This window comes from Callorhinus ursinus, unplaced genomic scaffold (assembly GCF_003265705.2).
Source record: "Callorhinus ursinus isolate GAN/ISIS: 27379988/994484 unplaced genomic scaffold, GSC_fseal_2.0 scaffold20, whole genome shotgun sequence".
Taxonomy (NCBI): domain Eukaryota; kingdom Metazoa; phylum Chordata; class Mammalia; order Carnivora; family Otariidae; genus Callorhinus; species Callorhinus ursinus.
Genome location: NW_027397082.1, coordinates 9,089,877 through 9,109,368, shown reverse-complemented (window position 1 = coordinate 9,109,368; position 19,492 = coordinate 9,089,877). Strand labels below are relative to the sequence as shown.

General features: G+C 42.0%; 1 protein-coding gene across 7 annotated transcripts in view; it reads right to left on the bottom strand.

Annotated features, from left to right (window-relative positions):
- GPAM (glycerol-3-phosphate acyltransferase, mitochondrial) overlaps positions 1 to 19,492 on the bottom strand; it is a 59,150-nt gene that overhangs the window by 8,385 nt on the left and 31,273 nt on the right. For all 7 annotated transcript variants that reach the window (XM_073904204.1, XM_073904206.1, XM_025880769.2 and 4 more), the window contains 12 exons: positions 17,636 to 17,749; positions 15,797 to 15,943; positions 14,638 to 14,734; positions 13,853 to 13,989; positions 11,068 to 11,167; positions 10,527 to 10,739; positions 7,117 to 7,230; positions 5,772 to 5,857; positions 4,916 to 5,031; positions 3,015 to 3,085; positions 1,586 to 1,850; positions 909 to 1,051 (listed from right to left, as the gene is read on the bottom strand). In XM_073904204.1, the coding sequence (XP_073760305.1) occupies positions 909 to 1,051; positions 1,586 to 1,850; positions 3,015 to 3,085; positions 4,916 to 5,031; positions 5,772 to 5,857; positions 7,117 to 7,230; positions 10,527 to 10,739; positions 11,068 to 11,167; positions 13,853 to 13,989; positions 14,638 to 14,734; positions 15,797 to 15,943; positions 17,636 to 17,749 (1,603 nt within the window). The remainder of the gene's footprint in view (positions 1 to 908; positions 1,052 to 1,585; positions 1,851 to 3,014; positions 3,086 to 4,915; positions 5,032 to 5,771; positions 5,858 to 7,116; positions 7,231 to 10,526; positions 10,740 to 11,067; positions 11,168 to 13,852; positions 13,990 to 14,637; positions 14,735 to 15,796; positions 15,944 to 17,635; positions 17,750 to 19,492) is intronic.

The following is a 19,492-nucleotide window of genomic DNA, read 5'->3' as shown; positions in this document are numbered from 1 at the left end:
GGGTCTGGCAGAGCACCCAGTGAGTGGGTGGAGCCGGCCTCAGAAGGGCTGCTCGTCAGGCCCCTACCACCGATTTCTTGTCCATCACAAGACAATTTCCCTGCAAATGCACCTTATGGTAAACGCTGTACAGAGAGGTGGTGGAGGAGGAGACAAATATTCAAGTAACTCAAAAATGACCCAGGAAAAGGACACAGTCAATCTTGGGAGCTCTATCCACCCCATCCCATCCTGCCCTGCCCCCCAGGGTTCACGCAAAACAGATTCCCCAACAGGGTGACAATATACCATATGCAAAGAACGCGGTGGAGGGCCGCACTCACAATACAAGCAGGCACAAATGTCCCAAGACACATTCAAATGAGTGAGAGTATTAGACTTTAAATAGAATAGGGATACTATTTGTTGATGATTTTGAGGGAAAAAATCTATTGCTGAATACCTATGCCTAATTATGAATGTCTAAAAGTGCTAGAATATAAAATAAATGCTCATCAGCCCTGCTGGGCCTTAGTTTTCCCATTAGTAAAATGACAGGGGTTGAAGAGATGATTTTTAAGACTGGTTTTGGCTCTTACGTTCTGGGCATGTTAATTATTTACAAGCCTCTGACCCAGTGACGTATGTACAATAAGAGCTCAGTAACTTTGGCTCTGACTCATGGAGCATGTTGAGCAATCTGTCCTATCACACCTCATAACTACATCAGGGGTTCACTGGAGCAGTGATCCCAACAGCAAACAAAGTTAGCAAACAACATATTGGCCTGAGAGTCACTGAGACTCAGGAGTATTATGTAAAGCTTCAGTAACAGACCAAACATTCCCTGAGAGAAAAACAAAGGTGGCTTATGTTTTCATAAAAATTCTCTAGAAAAGACAAGAGGCGGCACTGAAGAGTCCACTTACGAGCGATACGGTGCCTTCGTTAGAGAGCAGGTAGCAGAGGCTGGAGGCCTTCCGCACCAGCTGCTCCTGGCTGATCAGGCTGGGGGACGGCCCCGCAGGCCCTCCCGAGCCCCTCTTGTTCAGAACTGCGTAAAGGCTGCAGGCTAAGGAGAGAAAAGCATCACTGAGGCCGGCCACCTTAGAGCTCCAAGAAAAACTTGAACTGGCTCAGAAAACTTGGATTACCTTAATAGATTGTGAACACATCAGAAAGAATTACCTGCATTCACTGGAGAAAAACGTAACTAAATCCCTTCAGGATTCACTCCTCATGATGCCATGTGATCCCAACTCCATCTAACCCCTTCCCTCAGGGGCTTCGGTCCCTCCTGCTCTCCTTCTCCTCTGCTCCCTCTTCACACCCTACGCTCACCTTACTGCCATGTGCACTTTCTTGTCTCACGCAGACTTCCAGCTCCTGAGAGCCGAACACCTTCCCTCTCCTCCTCGGTAATAAGCGTAATACTACGCAAACGGTAATTCAGTAACTACTCATTGATTAATAAATGTAAAAAATAAGCTATAGTGATATAGCAACACATCCCCTCCAACAAGGGGCTACGATCTAAATCAACAGACACCACCATGTGCTTTAGGCTCTTTTCCCTCCCACGAAGCTACTTCCGGGCAGGCCGTACCTATGATGGCCTCCATGATGAAGACATGGAGCACGCCATTGCTGTAGAAGTTGAGTTCAAAGACTGACGGGACAGTTGTGCTGGGGGTAATAAAAAACTCATCGTTCCTGCTGGTGTGGGTGATCGTGACACAATTTCCCAGCAGCTGTATGGCATGCATGACTACATCTTCAGAGTTTCCTGAGAAGCCCAGGTCGAAATCACGAGCCAGGACTTCCTCCTTCATCACAAAGAAGTCCTCCACCAATGTGGAGAGATCAATGCCCTGGAGAAACAGACAGAAATGATCTCGCAACACTGGAAAACCTGCCTCCCAAAAAGCCAAGAGGCATTCTGAGGATTTTAGGTCTTGCCTTGGCTTTCCTGCAGCCTGCTGTTGGCACAGAGAGAAAGGGCCAGAATATTAGGACACGGGATGTCAGAAAACTGGTGAAAAAGCTGGTCCTCCTGAAGGTCAAGATATTCACATCCAGAGAGAATGCTCTGGTCACAACACATGACAGGAGCATGTAAGATCACAAAGGGCAGAAGAAGCCATCTAAAAGCAAGCACTGCTTACGTTTTAAGCAGTAACTCCCCTTTTATTTTTTTTTAACAATTTTACTTATTTATTTGAGAGAGAGAGCTAGAGAGCACAAGCAGGGAGAGGGAGAAGCTGACTCCCCGCTGAGCTGGGAGCCCGATGCGGGGCTCAATCCCAGGACCCCTGTGATCATGACCTGAACCAAAGGCAGACGCTTAACCGACTGAGTCACCTAGTTGGCGCCCCAATTTCCCTCATTTTAAATATTTAAATATTCATCTGACAACTACTTAGTTGGTGCTTACATATGTGTGTACATACATGTGTGTGGATGTGTGTGTACATACGTGTGTGTACATGCATGTGTGCGCGTACGTGTATGATGCATGCGTGCATGTGTATATGCGTGCATGTGTATTGTATATGCACGTGTACATACATGTGTACGTGTGTGTGCACGTGCATGTGTGTACACACGCACACACGTAGGCACTATGTTTGGTGTTGAGAACATGACTGTGAATGGCACAAATGCGGTCTTTTCCATCATAGCACTTAGACAAGTGCATGAAGGGAACGTGGCCCTAAACATAAGTCAAATAGCTGTCATCAGCTGTCAGAACACTTACGGCACGTCAACGCAATAGGCCTTATTTACGTGAACTATAGTACTCAAATGTCCTACTGTCGTCTAAGTTATGCAGTCTCGGAGCTTTTTCACGTAGACGTCTTCCTCCGTTGGATCTGGAAGCCCCAGAGCACGTGAGCTAGGTGCTTGGCTTATTTTACTGCTTATCTCAGAAGCACAAGCCAGGACTGGGCCATGTCCATTCACGAACAAGCTCTGAACAGCTGACAAGGCATCCGCACGCTTCCCCTCGAGTGCAGGGGACACCGCAGACGTACCTGCCTGTGTCTGTAGAGGAGCAGGCAGGCCACGATGTGCGTGGACATAATGGCACAGGACTTGCTAGCCGCTGGAAGGCAAACACAGAGCTTTAGGCTCCCTTTCTTCAATACCGCTCAAAGTCTCCGAAAGTACCTACATCTTAAACAGGAGTATTTACAACTATAAATACCTCTACATCTACCACATTTCCTGTAACTAGAATTTACCGAAGGGAAAGGACAACACGGTACCACGTTCTGGCCAACAGTCCTCACTAGAGATTATTGGTATCGTGTAACAGCACTCAGCCTAAGACAGCGCCACTTTCCAAACAGGCCAGTGGAATTTAGTTACTGAATGGCCAAGAGACATCTTCATGGAAGGCAGTAGAAGACCCAGAGTAGAAGCCTGCTCTGGCAGCTCTACAGGGTCTCCCACTTCCGTGCTTCTGGACGTGCTCCTGGCTCCAGGCTCTGGTGGCTATACACCTCACTGCTCTCTTCTGCAGGCATAATCACTGTCACCCTAGAACAGGGGTGCAGTGGGAGAAGGGGCAGTCGATCTGAAGTCAGAAAATCTGGGCTCAAATCTAATTCCTACACTGCCTAATTTCGTAACTGGGGGAAATTACTTCAACCCCCGTGCAGCAGCTTCCTCACTGGTAAGATGAAAATGCTGCCTCATTCACTGGGCTGAGGAGGAAACGACCAGGCCCGAGGTATGGAGGGAGAGGACAAAATACATTTGAGAATTACTGTAGTCCATAACCCAATACCCGGAATTCGTAGAAAATATAATCATATATATCAAGTACGAGAACATCTATGGAAGAATCTGAAATAAACACACCGTGTGTGAATTTTCTGAGATGATAATGAATTCATGTACACTTCACTCACACTCAGTGCTGTCTCCAGTGTTTAAAAAATGAAAAAAGTACCAAGTACCATATTCAGAGCCATTAAAAAGAATATTTATAGAGTTTTTTAAAAACATAAATAAGTATGTGTGTTATAAATGGAAAACAGTGCAATACAAAATCGTAAAAAAATATTTTTAGCAACTAGACAGCCACATCCTGGTTGTCTGGGTAGAGACACGCAAACAGATGTGCGCACAAAAGAATACCCCGACCTCCCGAGAAGCAGGACTAGGAGCTGGAGCGGCAGGAGCGAGAGGAGGGGAAGAAGTCCCCATGACGGTGTCGCCAGCAAGTGCTGAGAGTCTGGCCTACCTGGGAGTGAGGCTCAGGGAATGGAAAGGAGAGCCCCCCCTGGGCTGTGCACCAAGGGGCTAGCCACTATCACTGCCACAGGATTTTGAAGCGGATCCTACAACATGACACATGTTGGCATTCGGGACTTCGAGAAGGCTAATTCTGCACACAACTCACTCTGCTCTGGCTCACTCCCACTTGAATTACTTGCGCACAGCTCTGCCACCCAGACGAGCGTAAGCTCAGGCAGAACTGCTAATTCTTCAATTTGTATTCCCCACAGCTAAAACAAAGCTTTACACATACATAAGAGCCCCTCAATATTTGCTGGATAAAAATAATCATGGTGTCAGCAGGAAAAAGGACATGCAACTATACACCTAGACGCCATCCCGCTAATTAGTGCAAAGAAATTCATGAACAAAAGAGACAATAAATCATTTTGACAGTACTGTTTTTTTAAAAAGCATAAGACCTACCATATGAGCACCTATTAATTCTCAGGCACCCTGTCTGATGTTTTACTTAATTACTTCAAATCCCCCTGGCATCACCTTCTAATAACTTTCCATCACCACCTGTGCAGTAGGTAATGGCACCAGAAGTAGAACCTAACTCCAGCAGATTCCAAAACCAGTGCAGTGTGCCCGGCACCATGCTGAGTCTGAACTGCAGAATGAAAGGGTTTGGTATCGTACTTACTGAAGAGAACGTGCTCAGCCAGATTTGCAATCAGTCTTCTTCGGAAGGACTCATCTGTTACATTTCTGGACTCATTAATGGATGTGTCTGCACCTTCATCAGCAGCATCATTGGGTCTGAAAAGATTGTTTTCTAATTAGACTCTATAACCACACTCTTCTCTCTCTTATAAGCAAACTATCTAGAATTAAGGTATAAATGTCTTAAATACTTTCAATTCTACATATTCTAAATTTAAACCACAAATAGATCATTTCTATGCATCGTTTTCCCCCATAACATACCTTATTATATTTAATACAGTCTCCTGACCAAAAGATTTTGAGTTATGACCAAATAATCTATTGGTACACCACCTCCAAAATCCACTGGCTGAAAAAGACTGCATAAAGTAAGATACCTCATTTTAAAACATTTCTAAAATTTTGACACCTGCACACATTAGGGGAGGGGCTTAATATTTAATTTCTCTAAGTTACACTTCACCCTGAAGTCTGGAAAATGTACGTAGGAAAACTCTTTTATACACTGCACTTACATACAATATGCATAACCTAAGCTACTACCAAAAGGAATCCAGTTCCAACATTCAAAAGCATAAATCAAATAAGAACTCCTACCTGATTCATACAATCAAAAAGATGTTATAACGCAAATAATCAAAAACCTCCAGACTAGTATGAAAATGTGTCACTTCACTATCCTTTATCAGACCCAGAGAAAAGTTACCCAAAGGGAGGAAGTGACAATGAGAATGTGCACATTCTTCATAAACTTAACCTATTTTTCTGTGCAATGCCAGAAATAACAGATATTTGATAGTATAGATAGTACAAAAAGTTTCCACAAATCTTACCTTAAAGGAAGTATAGCTGGTAACAATGCTTGCTCCAGAGAAAGTGGAGCAGATACAGGTTTCTGACTTTGGCTTTCTAAATATTCCTGGGGGGCGGGGAATACAACACAGTCATTAACTCATTGTCTTGCTTACATAAATATATATAAAATAAAATTCAATCTTCAAAAAGTAAAAAGGGAGTACTTTATAAAATGAGCCATGCTACAGAGCAGAAGTACTTTCCATAGCCTAAACTACCTTCAGAACTGCAGGACAACTCCTAGAATTTTGGCAAGTGTGAAATCTAAGGCCTGATGATACAAAGGATGGGACAATGACGCTTAAGCACAATTATGTATTTTTTTAATTTTTTAACTTTTTTAATTTTTAAAAATTTTTTTAAGTAGACTCCACGCCCAATGTGGGGTTTGAACTCACGATCCCAGTATCAAGAGCTGCCAGGCACCCCTTAAACAGAATTATTTAAAAGTTAAAGGAAAACACTTAACTTTTCTCACATCGACACAAAATATCGGACATTCCCAATATTATTATTAGTAATGATCAACACAACCATGCTTTTTAAAGGAAATCTGACAACCTGAGGGTTACATAATATTCAAAAGAACCTCAATCCAACAGCAAATCATAACAACATAGAGAAATTGTGCAACAGTTTTGAAAAAGATAAAGTGGTAAGAAATGACAAGGCTCCTCAAAGTGGAAAGCATGTAAGGCCAGAAAGCATCTAGCCTGGCAGTTAGGTTCTTTGAAGTAAAACTAAGAATGGAACAAAAGGAAAAGGAGGACCCCTGCCCCTTATCCCTGGGCTCCCGATTCCCTTACTCATCCTTCTTCTCCACCAATTCAAAAGTCTTAGGAATTTAAAACTGCCAGGACCTCGGGACCCATCAGTGCCAGGCTTCTGCGTAAGAATGTCACTCTCCCTGTGAAATGTGTGCGGGCTGGATTCCACTCAGGAGAACATCATCCTAGACTGTCAATTTTACCCAGATTTTAGGGGTAGATTTTGCAAAATTTCCTCTAAAGGCAATTTTAAAATATAAAATACCAATATATACTATGAAGCAACAAGCAGAATTCTCATGAACTAAAAAAGAAACAGTAGCAATAAATGTTGACCCTGGCATCTCCCAAAGATAGATATTTACTGTCCTCTGTCAACAGGCATACTTTGGTAGGAAAATTTAGGAAATGCCATTCTTGACATAGTCTTCATTTCCCAAGAGAAGAAACCGAGGTCACACGGAGAGGAGGCTGCAGAGGCAGGACCAGAGCCCACATCTTCCAACACGGAGCTACACCAACGCTTTAACACTGCATCATTCCAACAGATACTCACCTTTAAGGAAAATGGTTGTGCAAAATCCACTCTGACACATCCATAGTTTTTTCGTAACATTCTGATAACTCCTCTAGCTACACTCCAAAGGCTCTCATTCTTCTTAGGTTTTCCCTAAATTCCAATTTTAAAAGAATAGCATGGTAAGAAATAAAGCTAATAGGCATTCTGTTATCCAAAAAATGCCATTTATTTATTTATTTACTTCTTAGCTTTATCTGAGAGAGAGAGCAAGCGAGCATGTGTGGGGAAGGGGGCGGTACAGAGGGACAGAGAATCTCCAGCAGACTCCCCACCAAGCGCAGAGCCTGATGCAGGGCTCAATCTCACCACCCTGAGATCATGACCTGAGCCGAAACCCGACTTGGACATTTAACTAACTGAGCCACCCAGGCGCCTGCCATTTATTTTTTTTTTTTTTATGGAAACTGGAGGTTTGTATAAAGAACAACACTAAATAAAGAAAAATAAGTATTCATTGACTGAGACCTGTTATAAAACCTTTAGCATGCAAAGATGCTAACAGATGTAATCCTTTTATTGGGAGAGGCAGTCTGGTCAGTGAAAACCAGAACACTTAACACTAATTCACTTAGTACATTGTTTACACCATTCACAAAAATACGACTGCGAACTATGGTATTGGCACAAAAATAGACACATAGATCAATGGAACAGAATAGAAAAGTCCAGAAATAAACCCACAATTATTTGGTCAACTACTCTTCAACAAAGGAGGCAAGACTATGCCCGGGGAAAAGGACTGTCTCTTCAACAAATGGTGAAGGGAAAACTGGACAGCTACATGCAAAAGAACTAAACTGGACCACTTCCTTACACCATACACAAATATACACTCAAAATGGATGAAAGACCTAAATATGAGACCTGAAACCATAAAAACCCTTGAAGAGAACACAGGCAGTAATTTCTCTGACACTGGCCATAGCAACATTTTTCTAGATATGTCTCGAGACAAGGGAAATAAAAGCAAAAATAAACTATTAAGACTACATGAAAATAAAGTTTCTGCATAGCAAAGGAAACATTCAACAAAACTAAAAGACAACCTACTGCATGGGAGAAGATATTTGCAAACGACAATGTAATAAAGAGGATAAAGAGTTAGTATTTAAAACATATAAAGAACTTACACAACTCAACATTCTCCCTGAAGAACTCAGGCAGGGGCCTTCAGAGGACTCTCACGTTCCTTCCGGGACACCTTTTGAACTTCCCTCCCCGGAGACCTGCCTGCCAGGGCTCAGCCTAAGGATGTTGCTCCTACAGTGGGTTTGAGGTCAGGGCCCAGGGAACGTGCGGCCAGGGGAGGACGTGTCAGGGAACAGCAGGGCCTTGGCTCTGCCCTTCTCTCTTGTATCCTGTAGACTCACTTTTCTGAGTTCCGTGCACTGCCCCGAGGGCGGCCATGCTCCTGCTCTGCCCAGCTTTTTATTGGGGCGACCCTAAGTGGGTGTAGGCCAGGGGCAGCTGCTGTACAAATCAAGGTTTTGTTTCTTTGAACTTGCTCTGTTTTGCTGTCAAGTTGGAGAAGATTTTGTCTCCTGCCCTGACCCCTGTCCAGGTCTTCCCTGGAGTTCTTCTCGGCCGGACCTCTGGCAGTCCCGCAGGCCGGGAAGGGAGGCATGGGGGCTACACATCCCTGACACTGCATCATGACACAGGTAGTGTCTTGGCAGTGGGTGTCACTGCCTCCTGGGGTTGTAGAGCCTTCCTGGGCCCCATCCCCTTTTGATCTGAACCTTGGGCAGCTCTAGAGGAGGAAGCAGCCTTGAAGACCTGCCTTTTTCTATGCCCCAGAGCAGTGGCGCCCTGGCAACACAGGGTAGTTCTGGGGTTGGGGCACACCTGGCCCTTTGGCAATCATGGCACCTCCATTTGCCCATGGCACCCACCTTGCTAACCCCTCCCTTCGTTCTTCTTGCCCAATAGGAAGTACAGTCACTTTGTCCTCCTGTGGTCACTCCATTTCCTCTGTCTTGGCAGAGGGGGAAGAGGGGAAGCTGGGCAGTAGCTTTGGGTGGGGGAGGGCAGCTGTGGTCGTTTTTAATGGGAAATACCTCTCAGAGATGCTCCTAGGGGCTCCCCAGAGCCCTATCCCAGTGCTGGGCTGGTCTCCATGGAGATAGGGCACTGAGACTCCCTGTGAGGTTGCAACTGTACCTGGGGGGAGGGTCTCCAGCCAGGATCCGGCCCTTCCCTCCCCCAGATTGGTGGCAGTATGGCTGAGAAAGCTGTATTTCCACCCAGTTCTGGGTATATCAGTGTGTCTTGCAGAATCTTGGATCATTAAAGATAAACATATTTAAAAAAAAAAACAAAAAACAAAAATCCAAATAATCCAATTAAAAAATGGGCAGGGGTGACTGGGTGGTGCAGTCAGTTGGGCATCCGACTCTTGGTTTCGGCTCAGGTCATGATCTCGGGGTCATGAGATCAAGCCCCGCGTGGGGCTACATGCTCAGCAGAGAGTCTGCTTGAGATTCTCTCTGTCCCTCCCCAAACCCCCTCCATGCACCTTCTCTCTCTCAAATGAATTAGTAAATAAATCTTTTTTTTTTTTTTAAAGATTTTATTTATTTGAGAGAGAGAGAAGGAGAGACAGTGAGAGAGTACAAGCGGGGAGGAGAGGGAGAAGCAGGCTCCCTGCAGAGCAAGAGCCCGATGCAGGGCTTGATCCCAGGACCCTGGGATCATGACCCGAGCCGAAGGCAGTCACTTAACCGACTGAGCCACCCAGGCGCCCCTAGTAAATAAATCTTTAAAAAAAAAAGTGGGCAGAAGACATGAACAGATAGTTCTCCAAAGAAGACATACAGATGCCAACAGACACATCATCAGGGAAATGCAAATCAAAACTACAATGATATATCACACCTGTCAGAATGGCTAGCATCAAAATCACAAGAAACAAGTGTTTCAAGGATGTGGAGAAAAAGGAACCCTCTTGTACCGCTGGTGGGAATGCAAACTGGTGCAGCCAATGTGGAAAACAGTATGGAGGTTCCTCAAAAAATTAAACATAGAACTACCCTACAAGCCCATAATCATACTACTGGGTATTTACCCCCAAAATACAAGAACACTAATTCAAAGGGATACATGCACTCCATGTTTGCTGCAGCATCATTTATATCAGCCAAAGTATGGAAGCAGCCCAAGTATCTACCGACAGATGAATGGATAAGGAAGATGTGCAGGAAAATGCCACATTAGCAAGGCCAATCACACGGACACAAGGGATGACAGCTACTCACCCCACCCACTCTACCATGTTTCCTACAGTGCTTTAAATAGCAGCAAAAAATTCCTAATTGATTCCAAAAGCCCGTATCTAAAAGCAAAAGACTTGAAAGTGAAGAAGACGTTTGGGAAGGCAGTCCTCTTACCAGCTGTTCGCCATTGTAGTGACCTTCAATAATTCGATCATAGGAGATTCCAACAGGTATTATCAAGATGTCTGGAATGGTATTAGTAGACAAAGTATCTACCACAACTGACAAAAGTCCTGCCCGAGCACAGGAGGTTTTTCCACTCCTAGAGCGTGTACCTTCCAGAAAAATCTCTAAGAACTGCTGCTGTCGAAGTAGTTCAACTATATGCTGGAACATAAGGAGAATGTAAACCATGAATTCAAGACCACCCAACTTAGAATAAGCTCAGCAAAGTTAAATCTTAAAATAAACAAACAAAAACCTGTAACTTCACTACTGACAAAATATTTTATTCACAGGAATAATAGCAAGCCAGCTCCGCCGATGCTATATTTTGGTGATAACAGAAATAATCATCAACCCCCATACCCAGACAATAACCACTTAAATAATTACACAGACAACAATTTTTTTTTAAATCTCAATCAAGTCTGTTTTTCCTTCTACTGTGATAACTACTATAAGGGCTTTAAGGGTGATGAGAGAGCATACATACTCCATGGAGCAAAGCTCTATAGAGAATATCCTTCCGTCCATCTGGCGTTTCGTCCAGCCTCCGACGTATGAAAAAGCCCCCAAGCTTATGGATCAAGGTACTATAAATTGAAGAACGCATCCGTTATTTATAAATAAAAACGTAACAATATTCAATTCCAAGTTACTTCAAAACATATGCCGTAGGAATATAAACCACATGTGTTGTTTGAGCTGTTGACAGTGAAAATGTGGATGTTTTTCCATTTTCCATGTTACTGACATGTTTCAGTCATTTGCATCATTGGTCAGCCTTTAGAATATCACTTCGTGTACTGAAGCCCTACTAACCTACTAACATCTGTTCCAAACCAAAAGAAGTTTGTATAATATATTACCCTGCAAAGGTAATGTTACAGATTTTAAGAGGATGATGAAATACTGCTCAATTTGAAAACTGTCAAGGATCTCAGGACACTGACTGTTAGACATCCTGAAATCTGCCTTTGGCACATTTGCTACAAAATGAATGTGATGTTACAAAAGCTCCTTTGGGGAAATTTCCTCAAGAAAGTACTGCTTAGAGAGTGTCTCTGTAAGACAAGGGTAATTTTATCAAACCAAAACCAAGCACAACCATTTTCCCAAAACATGAAACAAAAATGTGCTTTATGTACACTTACACGGGGCTAAAACGATTCTTTTCTCAACCCCATGGTTCTATGACACTGACAGATTTTGATACTGAGATGAAATTTTATAATACTTAAGGCAACGTTTCCAAATTCAGAGCCTCCTCTTCTTTTCAAATAGAGTGATATTAATATCAATATATATTTTCACTATCTTCTTTCACTCTCTGAGAGCAAAACTATGAGAAAGTTCATAATGAATGAGATGAACCCCCCAGAGAAACAACCCACCCTGAAAAGTGGTTTGTGAACGGGCAGACTGGCGTGTAACAGAAGAAAGTGGCCAATAAACAGGCCAGGTCATCGACTGTCACGTCTGAAGGAAGGATGAGCTAAGCAACGCCCGGCACAGAGTTCATGAAAAGGAAAGTTGGATTATGAGATATTATCAATTTTTAACACGCATTTCGATGAGATTCTTCCAGCAGCACCTGCAAGCTGAGAACCTGGAGGGAATGAGTACAGGAATTACTCTGATGACAGGAAAGGCAAACTATTATGGGGCAGGGCCCCCCTAGAGCCCAAAGGGAACAGTTCTCTTGGCTCTAAGTCTGTGCCTGCTACCGACTTTCTGGTGACTTTCTAATGCAACTTCCCAGTTTTCCCAGTACTGGGAAGAGGTTCCCAGGAGAGTAAACACAGATATTCTAGTCCCTAGGGAAGCATGTCTGCCCCGCAGGGGGTGTATCGCATCGCATTAGAGCTGTTTGTTTATATTCCCCAGTAGATTATGAGCTATTTGAAGGCAAGGACTATGTAACTTCTTCACTCTTGTCTACAGCACAGCTGGGTAAGTATCAGTGACTACACGAATGAATGGCTTCCCTTCAGCTATTCCCATGAGTCCGGTTAGCCACAGAACTCTGAGCCAATGGAATCAGGAAGGAGCTCCTTGGACTGTGAGGCTGAGGATCAGACTTCACAACACACAAAGGTTATTACGGCTACTTTGTGAGACCTTATGTGCACAACCCCCCACTCCACTTGCTCTCCAGTTACTGTAAATCCATCCTCCTCATACTCCCTACTGCTCGGAGCCGACGTCACAGATGCTCTCTGCTTTGAAATTTGAACCTGCAATGTCCCCAACCAACTAAACCTACTCCTCACCCATTCCCCATTGGTGATCAGCTCCACTATCTATCCAGTTCCCTGGTGGTAAATATCTGGGAGTCTTCCTCCCACAACTCCCCCTCTCTGGACTAGCATTTCGTCTTATAAATTCACCTTACTAAATACTTTTCCACTCTATGCCTTCCTCACCAAGAGCACCACTACAAATTTTAAGCCTTCATTATCTTTTGCCTAAACTACTTTAATAGAGTCAGAATTGTTCTAACACCCTGTAATCCAGAATGACTTTTCAAAATCCAAATCTGACCACTTTTCAACTACAGGATACACTCTAAACTCGGCTTAAAAACTGTTTTGACCTAGCTCCCACTCCCCATGCAATGACCACTTCCGGCCTCTGACCCTTCCCACTGCACCCTGCATTCCTATGCAATGACCACTTCTGGCCTCTGACCCTTCCCACCGCACCCTGCATTCTAACCCTACCGAATCGTCTGCCATTTCGGGGCCGTACCAGGCATCTGAGCCTCTCGGCCTCTTCACATACTATTTCCTCTGAATGGAATGCACTGCCTTCTCCTGAAAAACCTCTAAAATATACTTTTTGTGTCATATTATAATTATTATGTGTTTCTAGCACTACTAAATTATCAGGTCAAAGGTAACAGGTATGGTTCTTCTTACTTTATACCATCACCACGACCCATATCCCCACCCCCACCTTCCCTACTGCCAGGCCTGCTACAGTAATTTGCTATCTCATCTTTCTAATTGCCTTTTAGCCGTGTGATAAATAGTGCCCATGAAGTTGAGGTATTCACAGTTCAAGTATCCCACATAAAGCATAGAAATAACAGTGATAGTCTTAATGCCTTTTTGTACCTTTTGGATTTTCCACAATAAACATGCATGACTTGTATAATGAAAGCAAAAAACCTAATGTCATCTCTACAATTAACGTTTCAAAATGTACACTGAAAACACCAAAAATTCAAAATATAATTTTTCCATATCTTAAATTTCAAAATAAGTTGGTCTTACCTGAAGATGGGAATGTTCAGATTGTTGCCTGAAGCAATGTACGGTGCTTTGATGTTATGGCAGAAGAGAATGAAGGTCAGCAGGAGATAGTCAATATGTGATCTGTGAACTGGTAGAAATATAAGTGGCAAATTCATCTAGTAAAAGAAAAAATGCCAAATTTAAAATTCAAATGTGAATTTCAATCACACTTCGCAACTTCATATTTGGTTAGAATCACTCCAACGCTGGCTAATCAATGACTCATTCTTTAAAAACATTTTCCAGTAATATGAACTTCTTCCAATTTAATACTTCCTTAGCTGAAAACAACCACCACCACCACCACAATTAAAAAAAAAAAAAAAAGAGCTGGGGAAGGAGAAGTGCAACTGAGAATTCAAGTGGACTTTATGTATTTCTGAGAGTCAGCCCTGATCATGTCAAAAGAGCAAAGTAAACCCCAAGCTTGGTTTGGCTTGAAATCATGGGCAGTCACTTACTAGCCGTGACTGGGCAATCTTTATCTGTGCTTTTATTTTGTCACTTATAAATATGGATTGTTCTATCTAATTTCAGAGCTGTTGCAAGGTAACTTACAAAAGGAATCCAGCACATTACTGGTAGGTCCTCCTTTACTCACCCCTCCCCAAATGCACAGCTACTGTGCTCATGTCACATGGGGGAAATCTTCCAAATGGGTTGGATGCACACAGGACACAAGAGAACATTTCCATACAAAAGAACTCTAAAATCACTCCACAAACATGGGGACAACAGAATGACAGATCCCACAAAACTCTTGCCTCAGTTGCAGCTTTAACCATCTCAAGTTGGCCTTTGTGAATCTGAATATTCCAAAAGAAGCTGTTGAACAGTTTGAGCAACACCCATCCCGTCAGTCTAAAAGAAGGGGAAAAAAAAAAAAAAGAAATTCAAATGTATATACATACATTTAGAGAGAGTTGACTTTTGTCTACTTAAGTTTCTGAACCTACAACCGAAAAGTACTTGTAAGTAACTTAGTATGTGTATGTCTGTACCTGAACTATTGAATTAAAGAGCTGACTTTCACATGCACACTTATGGATACATGTATTTATTACAGACTAAAATCTTACATTTCTATTTATCTATTTATTACAGATGAAAATCTTACATTTCACTCAAATAGCACACTTTACACTTCAGAAGCAAGTCATTAGCCGAATATTTAGGTGAACAGAAAGCTGCATAAAACCACTCCCTTTAAGATATGGATATGTGGGGTGCCTGGGTGGCTCTGTTGGTTAGGCGACTGCCTTCAGCTCAGGTCATGATCCTGGAGTCCCGGGACCAAGTCCCGCGTCGGGGTCCCTGCTCAGTGGGGAGTCTGCTTCTCCCTCTGACCCTCCCCCCCCCATGCTCTATCTCATTCTCTCTCTCAAATAAATAAAAATCTTTAAAAAAAAAGAAAAAAAGATATGGATATGTGAAACCCAGCTCACAAGTCTAGAGATAAGTCAGCAGTCATACAAGGGCTGCTATCGATTAACAAAGATCAAGGCACCTTAAAGTCTACCACAGGGCTACTTTCCATGGAAGCTGAATAAGAATATAAGGAGTTTTGGGCACATGGGTGGCTCAGTCGGTTAAGCATCTGCCTTCAGCTCAGGTCATGATCACAGGGTCCTGGGATCGAGTCCCACGTGGGATTGAAAGTCCCTCATCGGGGTCCCTGCTCAGCAGGGAATCTGCTTCTCCCTCTACCCTTTCCCCCTGCCTGTGATCTCTCTCTCAAATAAATAAAATCTTTTAAAAAATTAAAAAAATAAAAAATAAAATAAAAAGGAGTTTCAACAACAGAATATGTCCAAACTTCCTTTGGACCAAAACCATTGTGCTAGGAAAGTCTAATGGTTCAGTCCCTGTTTGCTCAAAATAGGATGGCTCTCACTGAAAACTGTGTGCTTTGCCTCTTAATACCTGATCATCGTTGGTGAGACAGTGGCAACCATTTCTTGAAGGATCCTTTTGGCTTTCTTTTTCACTTTATTGATGGCTTTTGATTGCTGCTGAGCAGAACCATCAGGGTTTAATTCAGCAGCCACTTCTGTAATTGCCTCTTGTACTCTGGAAAACAGAAAATGTAACTAGTTTTATGCTACATTCTGCATCCAGTATTTTCTAAATCATAGCTATAAGTCACAAAACAAAATATATCTTCTTAATATGTGATTAACATGAAAATAAGCTCAAATTAGATATGTTTTATCTGGCTGCCTAATAAATATTAAGGATATTATATTCCTAAATCAATGAATCCCTGAGGAATCTGGAAAGCAGCTTTAAGAATTTAACTCAAATTCACTGGGTAACAGCTACAGGAATTTGAACATTCCAGGTATGTTGCGGGGGATACAAAGTTACACTCTACCAGAGGGGAGAGAAAGGTTGTGGCTTTAGGCAATACTCAGAGGTATCCAAAGCCCACTGCCAAAGTAATGTGTGATTTTTCTTTTAAAGACCTAATTTATTACTCATTTATATAGTGACTTTATTAGTAGAACTATATGTGACACTCCCTAGGAGGGATCAGAGAGGGGCATAAATATTTACAAGTGTTTGCCATATCAACCCAGTAATTTAAGAAAGCTCAAGATTAAAACAACACAGAGCAATAAGCAGTGAAGTAAGACGTAAGATCTAATCCAGTTTTGTAAATTTTCCATGTGATTTAGGGAAGAACCCATGAGGTTAAACCTCCTTAAATCACTTTTAATATCATAGTTACTAGTCAAAACCTCTGGATGGAATGAAACATCCTTGAAGGTTTTTACCTAGAAAACAGAATATACAATAACCCAAAGGAGTTTCAAATAATATGTTTTCTCCCACTGTTGCTACTGATTTTAGACTAGTACACAGCAAAACGGCATATAACCCCATAATTCATTAATACAAAAGTCCAATTCCACAGACTGCTGATGCACCTTAGGCCATTCCTTTAATACCTTTATTTCAATCTGGCCAGGAATGTTTTTACAAGTAATTGAGAAGATAATTAAATCTCCATTATCAACTATTTGTTCATTCATTCAATATTTATTGAGTACCTACTACATGCCACCACTGTTCGGGCCTTAGGAACCACACTACAGGGTTTCTAAGCAGTCTTTCAAACCACTCTGGTCTCTGGCTCCCCAAATCCAGATAGATGTCTACCATGGTGACACCAAATGAGGTGGATCAGAGACCGACCTTCATGCAAACTCTCATATTCTAACGCCTAAACTTGAGAATGATTTATTTCCCCACTCCATCTGAGTTCCAGTCAGTCTCTCCCATTTGTAAGTAAGCTCTTCTGAGAGCAAGGACAGAATCTTATTCTCTTAAAATTTCTAGTAAGGATTTCCTAGCACAAGAATTTGTGCCTAGGTACTCAAAAACTGACAGAAATATCAAATGTGTTTCCCTTTTGGCTATAATGATAAGAAACACAATGTCCCAACATTCGTATTACAGAAAACAGAGAACTGGAAATATGTTCATCTCTGAATTCCAACTCACCTTTCACATCTTAGAAACCCATTCGATTGTTAATGCATAAAACAAGACTGCTAGTCCCAAAACCATCAGTTCTCCTACTTTTCCTTGCTTTCCTTTTGAGTTTAACATTTAACATTTGGAAATGGAAATCCCTCTTGAGACAGAGTCCCAGAGAAAGTAAAGGTTAATAAAAGGAAGGCAAAAATTCCTACCCCACTTCCCCCCCAACTCCCCACCCCCCGCCTCTTCCCTTTATAACAGCATCCCCACCCTTACCTACTGCTGTTCAGTACATTTTCAGCCACATTGGTGGCAAACATGCCTTTATGGACATCTCGCTCTTGAACAAAAAGCACGTAAGAAAGACGTCTTGCAAGCCATCCTCTGTGCCTGCAATGTGAAAAGGACTTAGCAGAGAAGTCGTCTAGGTACACCTAAAACAAATTGCTTGACTTGTAGTTTCCTGCTATAAAAACAAAGCCTTGTTTCATCTATTCCTGAAATTTGGTGTTCTCCTTTAGCAAATTCTCCTTAGTAGTTCAGGATGATCTATGCAATTTCATTCCTGATTTCTTTTGTACAAGTACACTCAACTAAAATTTAAACTTGGAATTTGTGTACTAAAATGCTTGAATGGTGTTACTCTGCCAAATAATAAACCAAATATAAAAACAAAAGAAATTTAAAAAGTCTTACTTTATTAATATATTTTTTAAAAGCAAGTATGTTGAATGCTATATATATATATACATATATATGTAACTTATAGCTATGAGCTATAAAGAGATAATCCGGAAGTCTTTTCTACATGAAGGGCTAATTTTTATAAAAGGTAATTTTTTTTTTATCTAAGGTAATCACTGACTCTGACAAAGCTGATTAGTTGACAGAAGTCAAGGATAATTAAAGTATGGTCTAAACATTTGTATACTGGGCTTATGAAGCCAGAAGTTCTTACCTCCCCCCCCAACCCCTGCCAACATTTGACATATCTAAGGGATAGGACTATTCCCATTGTTGTTGGTAACTATGTGTTACTTATATGGGGGCTTGGACAGAGACCTCAGAATAACAATGTTACAAACCTTCATATGCAATGATTTGAAACCATTTGTAATGATTATATAATGCCTCATTATCATTTCACGCATAAAGACACCTAAATAGACAGATTTCAAATATAAATGCATGAATTCTGAAAAGCCCTCAGTTAAGGAAAAGTAACTGGAGGAAGAAGTGTTGATTAATCACTTGTTCCTTCATCTCTTTTTCTGACATTCTCTTTTTCTACCTCCTTTCCTTTGTCTCAATTCTCTGCAAACATGACCCACTATGTTAAGTGTTTAATTCTAAATTCTTCCTTGAGTGAACACTTCCACAATTGTTACTGGAATGTGCAAAGTCCCAGCTCTTGATGAAATCCTTCTGTAATGGATTGAAGGCGGTGTGTGTGTGTGTATGTGTGTGTGTGCTTAAAAGTATCTAGGCTTTGCTTCATGTAACACACAGAGAAGTGAAGTAGCCAGCTCAACTGCCCAGGCAGGTCATCACACGGACTGGTTTCAGATCACCTAGTCAGTACAGTGTAGGCTTTTTTTTCTTAAATGCCTTCAACTGGGGACAACAAATGAACCCTTTGGCTTTATACATAAAATGGCTACTTACATAAACAAGAGACTCTATGAGATCCCTTAGGATCTTAAGTCAAAAAAGAGAAAAAATATCAGGGGGCCAGAATTGCTCCTCTCTCCTTTAAATTTAAAAGAGAGAGAGAGAGGGAGAAGGGTAGCATGGGATTGGGAAAAAATATGTCCCCTGACTTTGGTTCTATTAAAAAACAAAACAAAACACTTTTATACGCAGGCATTGTCATGCTCACTTATTATCTCATCACCAAAATATGATCAGTAACATCAGAAAGCCTTCAAATTTACATATTTGACTTCTTGGATCAATTTTCACAGAATTTCAAGAATGTCTCATCACCTGAACCTACTGCTGACCTATTCCAGGCATTTACTCTTAGAACTAAGTAGAAGGACTGGCAGCGTTTTTGGCTGCCATTCTCTCCTGCCTCACAGACATTCACACAACCTCCCCTCACCCCTCCCTTATCCCCTAGCCTAGATTCAC